Source organism: Glycine soja, chromosome 5 (assembly GCF_004193775.1).
Source record: "Glycine soja cultivar W05 chromosome 5, ASM419377v2, whole genome shotgun sequence".
Lineage (NCBI taxonomy): Eukaryota > Viridiplantae > Streptophyta > Magnoliopsida > Fabales > Fabaceae > Glycine > Glycine soja.
Window position 1 is genome coordinate 38,677,298 of NC_041006.1, and position 21,360 is coordinate 38,698,657.

General features: G+C 28.7%; 1 protein-coding gene and 1 long non-coding RNA gene across 2 annotated transcripts; both read right to left on the minus strand.

Moving 5' to 3' along the window:
- Nucleotides 1-837: 837 nt before the first annotated feature.
- On the minus strand, nt 838-3,470 carry LOC114411377. The gene is made up of 3 exons (XM_028375078.1): nt 3,320-3,470; nt 2,963-3,226; nt 838-849 (listed from the first exon to the last, which is right to left on the minus strand). Exons 1-3 carry the CDS (start codon nt 3,383-3,385, stop codon nt 838-840), a joined length of 342 nt encoding a protein of 113 aa, XP_028230879.1. The 5' UTR covers nt 3,386-3,470.
- Nucleotides 3,471-3,630: 160 nt separating this feature from the next.
- LOC114413124 lies at nt 3,631-8,789 on the minus strand. The gene is made up of 4 exons (XR_003666866.1): nt 8,563-8,789; nt 7,935-8,016; nt 7,758-7,835; nt 3,631-3,935 (listed from the first exon to the last, which is right to left on the minus strand). It is a non-coding gene; the product is annotated as an uncharacterized LOC114413124 (long non-coding RNA).
- Nucleotides 8,790-21,360: the final 12,571 nt, after the last annotated feature.

A 21,360-nucleotide genomic window follows, 5' to 3' on the forward strand; every position in this document is an offset into this window, starting at 1 on the left:
CAAACTATAAATCTTATTTAAAGAGAATAAAAAATTTATAATAAGATTTACAATAAGAAGAGGAATGAATAAAATAAAAGCAATTTGAAGATATAAGTAAACATTTATTTTTTAAGTTAAATTAAGAGTTTAATGAATTTGTACCGCTAATATAAAATTTTACATGATCAATTAATTAAAATATTTTTAATTTTAAAGTAATTATTATTAATACCAATAAAATTTATCATATCACATATAATTATTTGTGATTTGATGATGGTGTTTATTTTTAACCATAATATGAATTATTTGTGATTTGATGATGGTGTTTATTTTGATGATGGTGTTTATTTTTTTCAAAAAATTTGATGAACTATCTTTTGTGAATTTTTTTCTCAATTTTTTTATTCACAAAATATAATTTTTTTCTCTTAAATTAATTGTAGGTCTAAGATTTATAAACAGATTCATATTTATTCTCTAAAAAAATATCTTACTTTTCTTAGTTATTTTAACTTAATTTGAAATATCATTTAAATATAAATGAATTGTTAATAACAATTAGTATTTTAAGATGAGTTGTTTTAAAATTAAATTGTCCTATCCAAAGGAGTACGGATATCAGGGGAAACTTTTGGCCGTTTTCTGTCATGACAACTGTCTTATGTAGTATAGCACTACGTCTCATCCGTACAAAAGTAGTAGTTTGAAACTTTGAACGGGCTAAATACTATTGGCTCTATGAACTATATTGAAGTTATTTTTGCATGGTATATATAAATAAATATTTGTTCAAAAATATCAATTTTCTAACTAAGTTTGATTATATCAAAAGATTTATTATTTATACTGTTCTTAGTAAGTACTCTGAGATAGAAAAAAACCATACTGTAGTTATACATAATACATTACAAGTCACAAAAGAAAGTTCCGACTGCTATAGAGTGGACTACTGCCGTTGCTCCTACGGTGTTAACATAAGTTTTTTTTTTTTTTTCTTTATCCAACTTAAAATTTTGATAGATATATGTTTTGATTAAAAAAATTGACTTGACTAAATATGGTAATAAACTAAATAATATTAAGCAGCTCAAATTTATTTTGCTATGTTATTAGCATAAAATATTATTGATTATGTTAATGATTAATTTTTATCGAAAAATTTAATTGTTCAACTTCAGTAAAAAAATTCTTTAAATTATATTTTTTTTTATTCACAATAGTTAAATTTGAATCATTACTTAAGATATTCATGTTTAATTTCATTCATTCAAACCAATAACATCTTAGTAGTGTTAATTTATTAACAAAATCTATCAATCCAAACATTATATACATGTATTAAAGAAATATAAAATTATGATCAAAATATATTTTATATAATTTAAAATAAATAATACTGATAAAATATAATGTCATATTATATGAAAATATTATGTATAATTTCTTATTAATACATAATTATCATTTTTACAGAATTAATACAAAATTATTAAAAAAAGCATTTTTAAAATAGTATAAGACACCTTACTATGTTAAAATAAGCTAAAGTATAACTAAGCAGGTATTTATAATACTTTGAGTTTAATTTCTAAAGTGTCAATCTATCTAAATTAACTATGGTCTAGATGAGCTAATAAAACGAAATGAGTCGTGATCGAACACTCTAATACTTTATATGATAAAGTTGTGTATGTAATTTCATTATATTTTGTCATGACTCTATTTTTATAAATTTATTTTATAATTATGAGAGAGATAGAAAGAAATAGAAATAATTATGCAATAATAAGTGATATGATGATTTTCTTAAAAATGTTTTTGGAAAAATTCCTTAGTTTATGTATATGAAATTTTTGTTAATTAGTAGTATTAATATGAAATAGTTCCTGCCGAATTACATCACTTATTAAGGGACACATATTATTATTATTATTACCATTTGTGTTTATTCCATTTGTATCCATCGTTGTTAATTAATTAAGAGTATTGATTTATTAAATAGATTTAAGTATTTAAAGAACTCCATAGTCCTTGATACTAAATTTATCTTTTTCTATAATAAATGATGAATTTAGTTCCTAAATTTATATTTCACTATTATTTTAGTTCTTTTAAATTTAACAAACCCCAAATAACCCTTTCTTATAATTGTGGTTCCTAAACTTATTTGTAATTATCACTTAAGTTCTCAGACAGATATCAAAATGAGAAAAACAATTAAATTTAGATACTTATTTAAAATTTTATTATTTTCAGGATTAAAATCACAATGAGATATAAATTTATGAATTAAGTTGGTCATATACTCAAATATTTTCTAAAAATATATGCATGTTTTGCGAAGAAGGGTCGAGGACTGACGCCCATCGAAATACTGTTGCGCAAAACAGCAGCTCGCACCGAAAACCAATGGTACGTTGAACGATACCAGCTGCCGCATACACATCAATATACGATGCATGCGATTACATTTTAAAGACAAACACCGATTCACAAGTTTAAAAAATGGCACTATAAACTATTAAGTACTTTTTATTTTTTTGTGACATACTGCTTTTAAAAATGAAAAATATCAATATATATTTCGATAGCTAGAAAGAGAAAGGAGAAAAATATTTTAAAAAATTGCTGACTAACAAATCTATTTGACAAGAGTTTAATATATAGATGGAAGAAAGAAAAAAGTAGGTATAATAAATGATACTACATTATTATAAGAAAAAAAACAGATAAAAAGAAATATAAGTATTAATTAGATGTTTGGAATGATATGATTTCACGTACCATCATTCAAAAAATGTATGTATATATATATATAAATAATAGGTGATATAATATAATAAATATTGATGAAATGAATTATTTATTATATAGAAGTGTTCTTGTATCACTACTTTTGAAAAAATATACATGTCAAATTCAAAATTTTTATTAATATAAAAATTTGATATGGATGATTAGCATGAAAGTGACTTACAATCTTGTCAGCAATTTCCTTTGCTGCTTCAGATGTCATGTCACCAGTTTTCTTGGTGCGGGCTAGCTTCCACTTCACGTGTCGTTTGATGGGAGATGGAGGATCAATGACGGTGTCAGTGCTTCCGGATTGAGTTGCTTCCTCTAGTTTTTTCTTTCTCTTCTCATCCATCAACTTTTTTTCTAAATATTCATAACCCCCACGAGACATCACGTGAGGGGCAGTGTTTTGTTTTTGGACAGCTTGTGCTTTTTTTCGAACATTCTGTAAAAATGAAACATTAATGAAACTCATGATTACAATGTATTATAATAAGTTCATTTAAAGTTAAAAAAATGAAAATCCCAAATTAGTTACCTCCCATGAAGGGTCTCTACGGCTCTGGCAAAATTGGGTCCATTTCTCCTTGCTAATGCCGTACATTTTGCATACAGTGTCATCAACACTATCCTTGTCAGCTGCAAGTGCCCATTTTGACGTCAAATCAGACTTAAACTGTCTCCACCGCTCCCCCACAGTCTGAAGTATTTTCTTTTTTGTCCTTAAATCAGATGCTTCAGGGATATCAAATTCAGCCTAACAAAGAGTAAATTAGGTTTTATTAATACTAAATTCAAATATTTGGCTAACAAACAATATGGAACATGAAATAATACATGATACCTGAATATCCTCCCATATCAAATCCTTCTGAGTAATAAGGACATGCTTCCAATTTTCGTATGTGACATCCACCTTATCACGAGCAACGATCCCTAAATATGTTCTAAATTTCTTGCTGTGGGGACCGTTTGCTTTGCCAGTAACAGGATCCACATGGACAAGGGGTCTCTCTGCCCCAACTGGTCTAGTCGCCAATAATCTTAGGCGTGAGGCCTTTCTAGTCCGCTTCAATGGTGGTGACGACGAATGCGATGTTACACCAGTAGAAGGAGGAGGAGGCGGAGGAGAGTTTGACTGTGTAGCCATTTGGCTGTGAAAAAAAAAACATTAATTCAATATGTTATAAAAAATAAATGCGTATGAATGTAATTAAATGAATTGAAATTAAGTACAAAATAAAAAAAAATTACATTAGACGATGTTAATTAATTCTCCTTCATCGTGATCATTACGATTAGCATGAACATCGTCAGTTTCTTCTCCGATGACATTAGGTGACAATTGTGTGGACAAAGGACTAACATAAGTATCAATGTATGAATAATCATCTTCAACATTGACACCTATTGTTTTTCCATGTAAAACCACTGACCACCTTTGATCACAAGGGTGTTCGACATAAAATACTTGTTTCGCTTGTTCTGCCATAATGAAAGGATCATTCTGGTATGCGAGTTTGTTAAGATCCACCAACGTAAATCCCACATCATCGGTCCGCACACCGGTATTACTGTCAACCCACTTACATTTGAAAACACAGACAGTGAATTTGACATAGTTAAGCTCCCAAATTTCTTCAATGAAACCAAAGTAAGGGATGAAAGCTACACAAGGATTGTCATCATGTACACTAGCGAAGTGTTGAGATTCAGCCCTTAGGGTAACCCCACTGTTTTGCATTGTACTTTTTTGGTCTTGTGCTTTTGTATAGAAGGAATACTTGTTTATATCATATCCTTGCCAAGTTATAACATTTCTTTTAGGTCCATCTGCTAGCTTTCTCAACATTTCAGAAGCATTATCATCAGCCAAGATTGTGTGTTTAAACCAATCTAGGAAAGTCTTGTTATGTTTTTTCAACACTGAGTTCTTCGACATTTTTGGATTACTTTGTTTGACTAAATTTTCATGACGAACTATGTATGGCAAAACTTCATTACTATTATTCAACACATACAAGTGAGCTTGTTGCAAATCTTCTACACTTGGAGTGATGACATGCAGTCCTCTTGAACCCTTACCTCTTACTCTTTCGTCATGCCGAGACTCAGGAAGCCCAACAGGTTTAGCTTTTTCAATGTACTCTGAACAAAATTCAATGGCTTCTTCTGCAATGTACCTTTCAACAATAGATGCTTCAGGACGGTGTAGATTTTTGGTATACCCTTTTAAGATCTTCATGTATCGCTCAACCGGATACATCCACCGCAAATAAACAGGACCACAACATTTGATTTCTCTGACTAGATGAATAATTAAGTGAACCATGATGTCAAAGAATGCAGGCGGAAAATACATCTCCAACTCACACAATATAATAGCAGCCTCGTTTTCCAAGTCATCAAACTTGACCGGATCAAGGACTTTGCTACATATGGCATTGAAGAAAAAGCACAGCCGAGTTATGGCAAGCCTGACTTTGTTAGGCAAAATGTCTCGTATGGCCACCGATAACAATTGTTGCATCAAGACGTGACAATCATGAGACTTTAAGCCTACCAACTTAAGCTCCTTCAAATGCACAAGGCTCTTAATATTTGAAGAGTATCCTTGTGGTACTTTAACCTGGCGCAGACACTGGCACAAACTGATCTTCTCCTTTCTGGATAAAGTATGACAAGCTGGAGGCAAGTATATTTTTTTACCATCAGACCTTGGATGCAACTGCGATCGTATGCCCATGTCAGCTAGATCTTGACGGGTATTTAGACCATCTTTCGTCTTGCCCTGAATGTTAAGGAGTGTCCCAATGACACTGTCACATACATTTTTCTCTACATGCATAACATCAATACAATGTCTAACATCTAGATCAGACCAATACGGAAGATCAAAGAAAATGGACCTTTTCTTCCATATGCAACTCTTACTTTTATCCTTCTTTTGGGTCTTTCCAAATACAGTATTAAGGTGTTCAACCCGCTGGAAGACCTGCTCACCAGTTAACGGTGTCCGCGCAGTTTCGTGCTCTTGACTTCCATTAAAAGCTTTTTTCAATCTTTTGTAAGGGTGATGAGCTTTTAGAAAACGGCGATGTCTAGTGTACACTGTTTTTCTACCATGTTTCAGTTGTATGTAGCTTGTGTCTTCTTCACAGATGGGACATGCAAGATGACCCTTAACACTATAACCGCTCAAATTCCCATATGCTGGAAAGTCATTAATGGTACAAAATAGCATTGCACGCATTTGAAAAGTCTCCTTGCGAAACCCATCAAACACTAAAACCCCCTCATCCCACAACTTTCTCAGGTCTTCAATCAACGGACTTAGATAAACATCAATGTCATTTCCTGGTTGTCTTGGGCCTGATATCATCATAGACAACATCATGTATTTTCGTTTCATACACAACCAAGGAGGCAAATTGTAAATCACTAGCAAAACTGGCCACGAACTGTGTTGAGTGCTTAAATTGCCATATGGATTCATTCCATCAGTGGCTAGTCCAAGCCTAAGATTTCTTGCCTCTTTGCCAAAATCCGGATACAAACGGTCTATCTTCTTCCATTGCAAGGAATCAGCCGGATGACGAAGCATTCCATCACAGTTTCTCTCATTTGCATGCCATGTAAGGTCTTTTGCGTCGTCTCCATTAGCAAACATACGCTTAAACCTTGGAATGATCGGAAGATACCACAACACCTTCGCTGGGGGGCCCTTGTTTGAGTTTTCATCACTACTACACTCCTCATCATCCTTGAGTTTGTACCGTGATACCCCACACCTAGGGCATTTCGACATTTCTTGAAATTGATGTCTGTATAATATGCAATCATTCGGGCAAGCATGAATCTTCTGATACTCCATACCCATGGGACACAATATTTTCTTTGCTTGATAGTAACTTTTAGGCAATGTGTTTTCCTCTGGAAGCATGTCGTGCACTACTTGAAGCAGTGAACTAAAGCTTTTGTCACTCCACCCATATCTGGCTTTGATATTAACCAGACTTAAAACTGCCGACAACAGCGTCAACGAATTCTTGCACCCCGGATACAAAGGTTTCTTTGAATCAGTTTGTAATGTATCATACATAGGGGCATGTGCTTGCTGAAAAGACTCTTGTCCAAGGTCACGAATCATATCCTCCAAGCGATCTCCCATTTCTACATCAAACGGTTCGGATTGTTGCCCACTCTGCATGTCTGTCATTTCACCATGCCATATCCACGTCGTATAATTCCTCTTAATTCCATCACACAACAGATGCTCTCGTATGTCATCCAGTATTTGTCGTCTTCCATTCAAACAATTGATGCAAGGACAATAATATTTTCCATCTTCATCCGGTTGACCTCTTTCTGAAGCAAATTGTAAGAATTGCTCGACGCCTTCCTCATATTCTGGGCTGATGCGACTTTCATTCATCCAACTTCGATCCATCTAAGTAATAACTCGGTCATACTCTCAAAGTTATTCGATGCATGAAAATCTCACTTTTTTATTATAGGTGTGGCCCTATCCCATTCGGCAAGACCGTCTTTTATGGTAGCTTCATACATCAGGGTTAATTCTATTTTGTTAAATTTGACAAAATTTTGGCAGCATTTCGCATTGGTCTCTAAGTACACAACATGAAATCGGTGAAATTAATTTCCCGATAATCAAGTATGCACTCAGAGAACAACTAGAAATGCATTACCAAAATTTCATCAAATTAAACAAAATAATTTTAACCTTAACACATGAATCTACCATAAAAATATCAGTCTCCCCAAACTGTCCAAACGGACAATTCAAGATTAAATACAATGATTAATGCAAACTATCCGCAAGAATCATTGCATCCAATCTCAAACGGGAATCTAAGGTTCACTCATCATGAACACAATTTGTATAGCATATATCAATTGTCATTAATGGCAGTGAACACGTAATAAAAATATTCATTGGTAACAAACATTTGTACCTGTGATGATGAGCAGCACGGTCCAAAATGAAAACAAGAATCAAAGAAATAACTGAATGAACACCTACATAAGACAATCTTGTGTATGATAAAAAAAAAAGAGTAAGATTAAGTATAACAAGCGCTCAGAAGATACGAGAACAATTTATTCTAAATTATACACACAACTTCTATTACCTCTCACAAGATCACACGAGAGATGTGGGAGGTGGGGATTCAAACACGACTGCGCTGAGTTTTGTGTGTGTTCTCTAATTGGCTGAAATGAACAATAATCAGAACACAAAATTCAGCACTAGACATTATAAACATACGCGCATCATAAATATAAATTCACACAATGACAGCAAGATAATGCAAATTACACTACTCCCCCAACCAAACGTGATACATTAATCTCCTTTTGTTGTTTCTTTCTTTTACTCTCGTTACCAAAACATAGACCTACACTCTCGGATGAAAAGTTTTTAACACTATGATCAATAAAAAATTATCGGTAATTTTTATAAAAGTCAAATATCTTATCATATATGACACTGTATTACGGTGGTTACCAAAAGAAATATATGACAGTGTATGATTATATGACAGAGTTTATTTTCTCATATTATTTATTCTTTTTAAAAAAAACTGAAATAAAAAAATATCACTACAACAATCAACACATACTCGTGTAGGAAAGCTAAACAGAATACAAAAAATGGAAACGAAAATGCGAAATTCAAAAACGGAATTGGAGAAATGAACAACAAAATATGAGGTCAAAAAAAGAAACGCTACGAGAGAGAAAGGAGGAGGGAAGCACCCATGGTGGCGACGGCGCTGATCCGAGGACGGGGAGTGAGCGGAGAGGCGGAATGGAGGCGGTGGCTCCACCGCGGAACGGAGCAGAGGAGGGAACGAGCGGTGGCGGAGAAGGAAGAAGTGCAGGGAGTGAAAGAAGCGAAGTTTCTAGAAGGAGAGGGAAAGAAGAGTTTAGGCGGAATGGAGGCCGTTGTTATATAAAATATTGGCCAGAAAATTAAATGAAATAATATTGACATCTCCCGCTTGCCTTTCCCTCTTCAGGACGTCGGCTAATAATTAATGGGATATTATGTTATATATGGATTGAATTTAATTTACATATAGTGAGAGTGTGAATTTTATATTATAAGTTAGAATAAATATTTTTTGAAGTAATTATTAAAAAGAATAATAAGTTTTTATTATACTATTAATAATTTATAATTAAATGAGAATATTTTATCATCATGAAAATGTTTTCTATTTAATTTCATGTCCATTATCCTTTATTCAATAATTTAACAATTTGCTACGAAAAGTAAATCCATATGCCGTAGGTAACACGCAATTCACAAATAAAATCAAATACATCTCCCGTAGCCCGTAGGTAATATACGCATATTAATATAACATTTACGTTGATACTATTAATTAATTTCAATATATATTCTAATAATATTTAATAATTTAAAATTAATTTTATCCTGACAGTAAAAATTATATAGCAATGAATTTTTATTATCTGACTTTATTTTTATTTTGAGGTTTTAAAGTTTTGAAAAAATTTAATAAAAGTCAATATTTTTTGTTCACTTAAAATAATTATTGAATTATATACTTATTCATCCACGTCATATGAGGCAATTATGGGGGTTAAGCATGACAAATTACCATCATAATAGTATAATTTTTTTCGGGATTAAGTGGGCCTGTACCTACCTTCATGTGTAGGTCCACATTATCGTGGTAGTTTACCTTTCCACTTGCTAGCAAGATATTAAAAAATATAAGAATTTCATTAATAACCATGTATTATTAGTGTAAATTTGTTTTATTATTAATTGATTAAAAATTAATATGACTTTAATTTTACATAATTATTATAAAAATTAATAAATGTGTCATAGATAATAATTTATAATTAAATAATAATAAAATTATTTTACATTATCTACATTAATTATTTTCTAAAGTCGTTCTTATTAATACAGAGTGTTAATAATTATAAAATATATAATGTTATACCCACATATATACTTCTATTTTATAAATATATGTTGCATATAATTGTGCGAGGATGTGAATGCAGTAGGATAACTCCAAACAATTAAGTTGCTGAGACAAAAAATATGGCGAAATCTGATCAAATTTTGTTGATTAAATAATAATAAAATTAAATTTACGAAATTCATTTTAAAAATTTAGTTTAATTTTTAAATGTTTACCTTTTGAATTTATAATTGTTTCTTAATTATTATATATTTTTAATTAAAATATAATTAATAACGCAATATATGATTTTTTTAAAATATATAAAAATTAAAAAAAAATTTATATTAACATCGGTTGTTTGGAAAACCGATGTTAACATATCACACGTTAACATCGGTTTTCCAAAAAACCGATATTAACGTGTATGCATTAACATCGGTTTTTTGGAAAACCGATGTTAACATATTACACGTTAACATCGGTTTTTGAAAAACCGATGTTAACGTGTATGCATTAACATCGGTTTTTTGGAAAACCGATGTTAACATATTATACGTTAACATGGGTTTTTGAAAAACCGATGTTAACAAATGATGTTAACATCGGTTTTCCAAAAAACCGATGTTAACATCATTAGTTAACATCGGTTTTTTGGAAAACCGATGTTAAGAATGATACTTTATTTACAAATATGCCACCGCGTTTAACTTAACATCGGTTTTGTAAAAAACCGATGTTAATAAGCCGATGTTAAAACTACTTTTTGTAATAGTGGATGGAGTTACTTAAATGATTTTATGTTATATTCTAATTAAAATTAGAATTCCACTTTATTAATTTATATTAACATTTAGTGTGTATTTTTATTACGTAGATTATCGAATTGAAACTCTTATTTTGATTAGAGAATAAAATCAAAACACTTGAGGAGATGTATTTAAGTTTTGTCCATCAAACATTAGCATAATGAATTATACCATTTTTTGGTGAAAAATCAATTATACCATTAGTATATAGATTAATATCTATAGTAATAGTAATAGTTTATTGTGTTAAAGTTAAAAATATATTGTTAAAACATTTATTATATTTAAAATGTAAAAATATTTAATATGTTTACATTATGTTTCCATAAACATACAATAAAAGGTTCCTTTAAAAAGTAAAGCAGTACAAGAAAAAATTCAAATGCTTTGCAATAAATTCATATACTATTTGTTACGGTAAATTATTACTAGTTCTACAAAAATAAAATGCCGTATACCTTATAATATTAAATTTAACAAACTATATCGTATTTAGTCTGATAAAATAATTTTTAAAATAAAAAATTTCCTATTTCTAATTCATCATCTAATTTTACATATTAATATATAAAAATTAAACTCATAACTATTAAAAAAAATTGTTCATCTGATTAATATTAAGTTTGATCTTTTCAAGTTAACTCTTAGGTTTGAGTTTTATAAATAAAAAATATAATTAAAAGAGAAAATTTTATTAAAAGTAATAAATTAGATTTTTTAATAAAAATTAATCATCAATAAATTTAATAAATACTCTATAAATACTCTATATCAATAACACAGTAAAAATATATATATATAAACCTCATAGAATTATTGATTTATATAAACTAACAAGTAATTTATGACACTTAATAGCATGCATGCATGTATAATTTTATATTAGAAGAGCGAAGGCTTGCGAGAATAGTATTGGTCTGGATTATTCTCACATCCAGCGGCGTCTGCTATTGGTTACATTAGCATATGATCTGATCAAATGACTCTATGAAGAAATAATTAAATTAAAGAAGAGGAAAGGAACGCATGCGGTGAATCAAAAAAGAAAGCCTTCCACCAGTATGTAGCAGCCACCATGCATATGCTTATATTACTCACTGATATTGAAAGTGTGTGTGGCCTTAGAGCATCCAGCATGGAAATTATTTATTGAGTTGTTTATCAAAAATATATTATTTTGTTGTGTTATTTGTAATTTTAAGTTGTTTAAAATTAGAAAATTATTTATATAAGTAATTCTTATTCATGAGTTAATCAACTTTTTATTAAATTTATATAAAAAAATATCTGTAAGTTTAACAATCTATTAATAAAAGTCTCATTGGATAAAAGATTAATTAAGTTGTTTAAGATTAATATGTGATAAGGATTATTGCTTATATAAAAATCATGAGATGCTCTTATTAATTTGATCTCACTTAAAAATTAAATAACTTTTAAAGGAGCAGTTATGTTTATGTCATATAAGACTATTATGGGTAATAATAAAATTTCAAAGAGTATTTAAGATAGTTTCTTTTTTTTTCTGAAAGTATTTAATAGAGTTACATATTAGATTTTATACCAAAGACCATTAATTAATTTTTTTAAGAAACCATTAGTTAAGTTAAAATAATATTTTGTTTAGTTTTTTTTAAAGGAAATATTTTGTTTGTTGATCAACTTGTTTGGTGATTAAAATTATTTTTAGTAGCTAGGTATAAATTTTAAGAGTTTTATTGGTTTGCTTTATATATTGTTGTAAAGTTTTTATATTATTAATCAACTGAAATTATTTTTTATATTACTTTTAAGATATTGATTTATTATAAAACTCAATAAAATTTTACATTGTCCAATGCATATATTATTTATTCAAAATATTTAAAATAATTTAAAATATATTTTCTGGATTAATTTAAATCCTTTTCAAATTCTTGATAAAAAAATTCAAATCCTATTTTATATTGTTTCAACCCATTTTAGTATCTTACAATTTTTAATAATTATGTATTAATAGCAAAATTTATTGGGAATTATTCTATATTAATTATACACTGACATTGATTATTTTAAAATATATAATAACATATAAATTAGTTTACAATTTAATTATTATATATAATTTAAAAATTACTATTATAACAATATTTCAAATTAATTTCATCTTATCTCTCATATATTATCTCGAGTCTTAAGTAAATTGAGTTTGAATCCAAATTCTTTGCTCATATATTAAAGAGAAAGATGAAACTGTTCCATTTACACTTCTTTCCTTTATTAGTTTTATACTTTTATTCTCACACTCTTCGAAATTCGTAGTTTTGTTCTGTCATCACCATTGTGTATCATCAGTCAAAATCAGAATTGCGAGAGAAAGAGAAAGAATATGGTTAAATAATAGAAGACGATTCGTTCTCTTTACCTGGTCTTGAAACTACTTCCATGTAATGGGATGGTACGATTGCTATATATCATATCGTCAAAGCAAAGGATTATTACAGTTTTTTATTTATTATTTAAATATATTAAAAATTAAACCGGATAACTTTTATTGTCCATTGTTTTTTCACAAAACATTTTCTTTTTCAGTTGGATCTTCCCATGATTTGATACGCAAAACGGATGCTTAATTAGTTAAACAAATTTGCTAAGTATATAGCTATGTATAGTTAATAATGAGAAAAGCGGAGGAATTGTTGACCAATGCTGTTTCCTTGCGTGTCAAGTTTCTGAACGCAAACGCATGTGTAGTTAATTATACTTTATAGTACTGGTTTATACAACCTAGCTAGATAGCTATATACTAGTTATTACAAGAAATGTCAAGGAATTTGTTGACAGATGCTGTTTCCTTGCATGCCAAGATGCTGATCAGAGCAAATATTTCTAATTTTACAAAATAAAAACTGATAGGGAATTCTTAGTATATCATATTTGAATTTTGAATGTCCGGTGCCTCTGTTAATTTATTTAGGTGCTGAACGACCTAATTAAAAGCACGAGATTCCATTTCTAGTTAATTACTAGATACATATATAGTCGTCCCGTTCATACTATTTCACATGGGAGCGTAGGGTTCTATTTTCTTAATTCTCTCTGGTCTTTCAAAACTTTATATCTTTGCATATGCTTTTTTGTGGTATCTTTGAAAAACCTTTTCTTAAAATTTACGTCCACGTGTAGGGGTCTCAGATTCCCCATCTCCATTCCTTATCCCAGTCACAATCTCTCAAATTGAAAAATAATTGTTTAGCAAAAAGAAAATTAAACAACTATGAGAAAAGTGTTATCTTATTATATTTTAAAATCTAAGACACTTATGAGAAGACAAGAAACGAAGACAAGAGAATTGAAGAAGTGTGGAAGATCTATTCCCTTAAAAAAAAAAAAAGTCTATTAGTCAAAACTGGAAGTCTCTGTTCTAAATTAAACGAGCATAACATTCGAATATTCGTCAAAAAAGAAAATGATATAGTAAAAGAATAGCATCATTGGTTTTCTTGCCTACCTTTACTTTACCCTGTTTCTATGTATGGTAATTAAGTATTAATTAACGCTATTTAGATTTTTGTTCTATTCATTCAGGTTGGTGTTCTTCCATTAATGGCGAATTCAATCGGACAAGCTTGTTATATTAAAAATATAGGTTTATACACTATTGGTATAGTTGGAGATTTAAAATACTAATATTATCTTATCAGAATTAAATACCCATCGTTTGATTTTTTTTTTTTTACTGCACGTTTAATGTTTTTATAAGCACTTAAAAATCATTAAACATTTTCAATTTTAAAAGATATAATTATATTCGACAAGATCATTTTATATATCACTAATATATTTCGCCTCATTTTACTTAGTGGAAATAGAAATACAAAGAAACAAAAATAAGTTCTTAAAAAACAATTAATGTCTTATTAATTTTTAAAATCACAGATAAAATAAAAAATATTTCTCTAAAACAACTGATATTTTGAATCAATCAGTTAATAAATGTACATTTTATGATAATTTAGTCCACTAGCAAAATTAATAATACATTAATTCAAGTACAACTTGACATACTCACTTCAACTCAAATCAATTATATCATAATTCCAACATAGTTTCATCCTTTCCCATCAAGTCATTTTGTACATCTTGATCTCAAGTAGTTGAAGGGCTACAAAAGATATAGGTGTGAAATGAATAATTAATTAAAATTATATATTTAGGAGAAAGATATACTAATTGACTTTTTAAAAAATAAATTATTGTTAGTGATTATTTTTTTTAAATGAATGTACATAACACAACTAGATTTGACAGCAAACTATATAATCAAAGAGACAGAGTTATAATATTAAGAAATGATTTTAATTAAATCTCTTATCTTAAATATAATTATGTCTATTATAAAAAATTAGCAAAACAAAATAATTATATTTGGAAGTCTTGATACAGCTGTTACAAGCCCTTTTCAATAATGATTAAAGAGGTTTTTTTTCCTTTTTCTTTCCTCGATTAATGTTAGTTTATTAATTTTATTAAAAATATCTTGCAGACAAATTTGACCTCTTTCATTCCTTTCTTTCTTACAATCTTTTTTTTTTCTCAACCATCAAGTTAACTTATATATCTCAATTGGATCTTATTTTTTATTGTGTGTAGAATGAAAGAAAAGCTAAATCGTAACACCTACACTAATTGACCATAGACACAAGTTTTTTGGAGTTTTACTTACATAAAGTAGTTGTCATTTTTAATATTAATGAATTTACCTACACTAAATAATGGTAGACATAAATTGTTGAGTTTTACCTACATTAATTAATTGTAGGTAAAAGTATTTGTGAGTTTTATTTACACTAGTTCATGACGGGAGGCAAAAAGAGTTCGTAGACATAAGTCATTTTTCTTGTCGTGTATACACTATCTTTTCTCGTCCATAATTTATATTATTAAGTTATTAAATTCATGTATAATTTGATATTGATCAATTTCAGTAAACTAATATCACTACTAAAAATCAATGAACTTGAGACCAAATTGTAAAGGAAAATATTCTTCTCTAACTAATTTGGGGGTCACTAAATTTAGATTTTTTTTTTAAATTACATATACGCTAGATGAATAAATAGGGGAACATTGGCGGTTCCTTGCCGCAATCCTATATATGTTTGAGAAAATAACTATCAAGCTTTTTATTATCCCACTTTCTTTATAGGCTCTTTTTATTATTCCATTTAATAGTGTTGACACATATATATATGTAGTTCATAATCAAATTAATAATCACCAGACGGGATCCAAACTCACTGAGAGTAAGATGAAGGAAACACCAATTTATCTAGTCATAAGTTTTTCCAAGATCAGTTTTGAAAGGAGAAAACTTGTTTTCCTTTGTTCTTATGCACGTCATGCACAATTTCTTTCTAAGGGCATTGTTAGTCATGTCACAATTTGAAATGATGTAAAGGATCAGTAAGAGAGTCCAAGTGGGGCCTTATGTGATCAATTAAAACTTTAGAAATGATCTTGGTCCATGATACATTGTACATATTGATAAGTCTAAAATCTCATAGGCTAGTGAGATGATCCACTTTTGGATGGGAACTATGAGAGTTTCAAAAAGGGTAGGATTAAAGACTAATGGAAACGAACTCACAAACATCCTTAGCCACAACATCTCAATATGTACAGGCAGAGAAAAAAAATGTTCAAAACTATCTGGATAAGGAGACTTATAAGGGTTCATAGTAAACACGACTTCATGAACCTCCTCCATGGGCTCAAGTTGAAGGAGAGAGGAGCACCCTATCAATTTGGAGAATTTTTTTCAACTTCAAACCCTAGAGAGGAGCACCCTATCAATTTGAGGAGAAAGGCTTTGGCTTTTATGAGTATGAATACATTAGTGGAGATGCAAATTTATGAATACTTTTTCATTCTCTATTATGATGCTTTTACTTGTCATTTTGCTTAAAAAGTATAAGTATTTTTTTAGAGTTTAATATTTATATACCGACATTTACATTATCATCTAATTATAAATTAATATTTAAATTATTTAAGATAATTATTTTAAAAGTTAATAAACTCATTATGTATGGTAGGTTGAGATTGAATAATTGTGTAAAACTCTTTATATTATCAATATATAATCCTCTTTTCTTTTTTTTTTTATATATTTTTCTCTTTATTTTTTCTATTATATAATAGAAGAAGAAGAAATTATTTATTGTATTTTTTATTCTCATATTTTAACATATATGTGATTTTGGTCCTTTAGTTCTAATTGTTTGCATCTGATGACCATTATAGTCTGTTAATTGTTATTTATGTTTCTCACCCCCAAACTTCATCTAATAACTTATAGGAACTTATAGGAATGTAATGGATATGTATTAAGATGACATCAACTTGTTTAAAATGGTAAAGGAGAAACAACATGAAATATTTCAATAAAAACAAAATGTATAAAAACGTTTACCGTTAATTATTAGAAAAATTAAATTTGGGGTCACGAACTTAGTTTTAACAAATGAAAAACTATGAAGTCCAAATGTGAGCAATTGAAATAAGGGAAATCAAAATGGGTAATTGTTGGGAATTTTATTTTCCCATTAATCAAGCCAAAGACCCGTACTTTTCCCATTATTCTTCTTGTCTTTATCTTCTTTTTTTCTTTCTTTATTCAAACAATGCGTAATTGTTGGGAATTTTATTTTCCAAATTCAATGATAAGCGTTAGTTTAACATTTTTTAAAGTTTGATGTGACTTGAAAATCTAATTCCTAACTTACTTAATAGTAAGGCTTTCTTAAAGGTTTAAAAACCATTTATAAATAGACTAACAGAGCTAATTATCTGTAGGTCAGTGAATTAAGTTTTTAAATTTCTAAATTGACTAGAAAACAAATAAGTTGAAAATATTTAATTATAGATTTAATAATAATTATATTATCATTATAGTGGGCCTACATATTAGATTCTGCTGTCAACCATTATTGTAGTTCTTATGCACTCTCTTTACTTTTAGGCACCCAAAATAATACTATTTTTCTGTGTTCAACCTTTTATTATTAGAGTTGAAAGCGAGTAACATATCCAATATAATGTCTAGATACAACTCGAATCTGATGAATTTCTCTGTTCATTTCTTGTTACCGTTTCTGGGTACAGTATACGATATTTTTATTTTCACTTAGGCAGTATAGGCACCTACAAAGTAGAGCAAAGACTTAATTGTGTGTCTTTTTCTGTGTGTTCTAATGTAGAAAGACAGTGAAGGGTTTTGAGGCCTAAACCCAACAACAAGTCAATGTGAATTGAGAAACGGACGTGCCGTCAACGTGTCTCTTTGTCAAAGAGCCCTAGGCCTGACCTCTAGAAGGGGTACTTAACTTGGCAAGGGACAAGATAAGACCCACTCACATTGATATAATGAATCCCAGACCAGACACTACACGTGTGTTTTGTTAGGGCATGACTTTTGATTTGTTCTCCTTCTTTTCTTTTCTTTTTTCCCCCCTCTCTCTGCTTAGGTAATTATCAAACACGTAGCCAAAGAAGAAAACAAATGTTGACGGGGCATATGAATGAATGAATGGTATTCAGAGGAGGAAGAGCCACAGTACATGTGCCAAGTTGATGAAAGGATGGATCTTTCGTTTTTAATTTTAAGAACAAAAACTATGTGGTGGTCGGCTGATGCTGATTCTGAGACTCATCAAGGTGAACATAAACCAAAAATCACATGATGTGTAACGTGTACTTTGAGTTCACTATAATTGGACACCAAATGCCGCGAGTCAGAGATTAATTAGTCATGTCATATTCCATTTTTATGTGCCTAGTTTGGTAGTACGTACGTAGCATTATAGCAATAGCAATAGCGTACAAATGAATTATATTTCATGCAGTTCGAGGCCGATGGAGATGGATATCAGATTCGTATCTATACATTCAGTTTGATTAGAGTTTTTAATTAGTGTTTGTATAATTATTTTGTTTTGTTGGCTGGGTTATTTGAATATCATATGATTATGGCATTTTGATTTGATTCTGTTTTTAATTAATTATAATTAGCACATGGCCCCCGAATGGTCGAACTTGCATGACTTGAATTGTCAACACCAGAAAACAAAAGACATCGTCTTTTACTTTATATATGTGTCAACGTGTCGACATGCCAAACTGACTTAGCTTTTCTCTTTTTCTTTTATTATTTTCATGAATGGGTGGTAAACTAAAGCACGCAGCCAATAAACTAGGTTTTAATTGATTTGTTGACACAGATTCCAGTCACTTGCTTCTACCGACTTTCTCAGAGTGATGCGACATTTTTTCATCTAAGGAAACCAAAGCCTTTAACTATTCAATAAATAAAGTACGTATGAAGGAAAAGAAGAGAGATGTCAATAAATAAAAGAAAAGATGATAGGAAAAATAATAAATATAATAAATGATGTGATAAAAAAAAAGTAGAGTAAAAGTGAGATAAGAAAAATGAATGTAAAAATATAACAAGTCCTTCAATTACTTCTGGAGCACATTCAATCAAGAAAAGCATTCATTCGAGAACTACCTAGATCAGATGTGTTGGCTACCTAACTCCTTTAATAGGAAGCATCATGTTTCATGCAACTATGGGGAAGCAGAACCTAAACATTAGAAAGAAAAAAAAATATTAATATTTCATCCATTCCTAATTATAAGATAGAATTGATTAATTTATACTCATTAAAAAATTAGAAACTTATTATATACAACAATTATAATATTTTTTTAAAAATCTATCCTTAACTTTATTAAAAATGACTTTAATCTTTGTAAAAGAGAAAAAAAATAATTCAAAATATTTTAGTCAAAAAATAATTAATACATAAAATAATAAAAATTATCTTATTATAAATAACCACGAAATGGAGTAATACATATGCCAACTTTAGGGTTGCTTTCACATTTAATTGTTTGACTGGATTGATCATGTGCCGTCGTATAAAATGAAATTGAATTGTTTTTAACTTAATTTTCATACACGTTGAACTCAATTTTTTATAAAAAAAGTCATTTCAAATTTTTCTCTGAAGTTATAAAAACAAAACACTTTGGCAGCTTGGAAATTTATTTAATGTAACATAACCTTAATGCTGACACTCGCATCCCATTTTCTTTTATACATTGAAATGTAAAAAACTTTCATTCAAAGTCAATTAAACGACTTTTTAAGCATGTTTGTATTTCTTTTATAGTGAAAGAGTTAATTATCTTCATTGTTGTTCTTACCGCAATCATAATCATCTTCATTGTCACCAATATATTGGTGATGCTATTTTTACTCTAGAAAAAAGGTATACAAGTGAGTTCAATCTAGTCAACAACATTAATTGGCTTTATTTTCTTAGTTTGTGTTTACCTCACATAACAGGTGGTTAAACGGATTGGCTTAAAAATCACAAAAATAAAAATATTATATAGATATAAAATTAACTGAAAGGTAGAAAAACAACTAAAACTGTATAAAAAAAATCTAAACTGCATTTTTTTATTGTCATTTGTTCAATAATTAATTAAATTTCATAATACAAGAAATATACTAGTAAAACACAAATCAAATAACTAATATTAAGTTCCAACCAAATATTATAACTATATTTGGAAAGAGATTTTAGTTAAATAATAATTTCTTTATTAACAAAAACTTTGTTTACTGAACAATTAAGGTTTTTTTAATAGTTTTTTTAATAATTTCTAGCATTTTTTAAAAGCTACTCAATCGTAACTTTTTTTTAACATTAATGTCTTGTTTTTTATATTTTATTTCATTTTTATCTTTTATATATTTATCCAATTTTTTAGGTATTTTTTTAAAATAAATCATGATTTTATTATTTTTTTATCATTTTATACTTATTCATCTACTTCAATAATTAATTTTACTTAATACTTATAATTTAATAAATTACTTTTTCAGTTTTTAACTACCAATTAATTTTTCATCTTCTAATTAATTTTTCAGTTAAATTTATCTAACATAACCATTATGTTGCTATTGTAATTATCATTGACAATGTTATCATCCTCATCAATACAGCTAATCTTCGACTACAACTAATCTTCCAGTCATTGATTGCCATTATTATCATATCATTAATCAATTTCTAATATAACTGTTATTATTGGTTAATCAGTTTCTAATATAATTGTTATTATGTCCTCCATTTACCAACATCACTATTATCATACTCGTCGTGACCGTACCATCCATTATAAATTGACACCTTAAGCATTAGACATTGTGCTGTCGGTATTGAATCAGATTTGTAACCAAATGTAAATCAAAATAATTTTTTCTCAAACTAAATAAAAAAATAAAAAAATAAGTGTATTATTTTATAAAATCAACTTGATTAACTAAATTATTTCTATAAAATCAGTTTGATTAGTCGAACTAATTTTCATTTAAATATTCTTTTGTTTGAAAAAAAATAATTTAAAAATTAATTCAAAAATCAGATTAAAATTGATTCGACTTTAAGAATCAATTTAAAATTGATTAAAAACTAGTTTAATTCAAAATCAATTTTTTAAAATCAGTTTAATTTTAAAATAGTTTTTAAATCAATTTAATTATTTAGATATAAAACCCAGTTAAAATATTTTAAAATCAACTCGATCCAATTTTTATCAATCTAATTTTTGCACAATCCTAATTGTTAGTGCGACAATCACTCGTAAACCTGTCACCTTACACATGTTTGAATAAGAAAATAATAACGAATGATTTGTCTAGTTTAAATTTAAATTTAGTGTTAAGATGTAAATTAAAAAAA

What these genes read in the sequence shown, in the direction of transcription:
- LOC114411377 (XM_028375078.1), bottom strand. Translation starts at nt 3,385, where the DNA reads ATGTACGGCATTAGCAAGGAGAAATGGACCCAATTTTGCCAGAGCCGT. An exon ending in GTAGAGACCCTTCATGGGAG is followed by an intron (nt 3,227 to 3,319) that starts GTAACTAATTTG and finishes TCATTTTTACAG; the next exon opens with AATGTTCGAAAAAAAGCACA.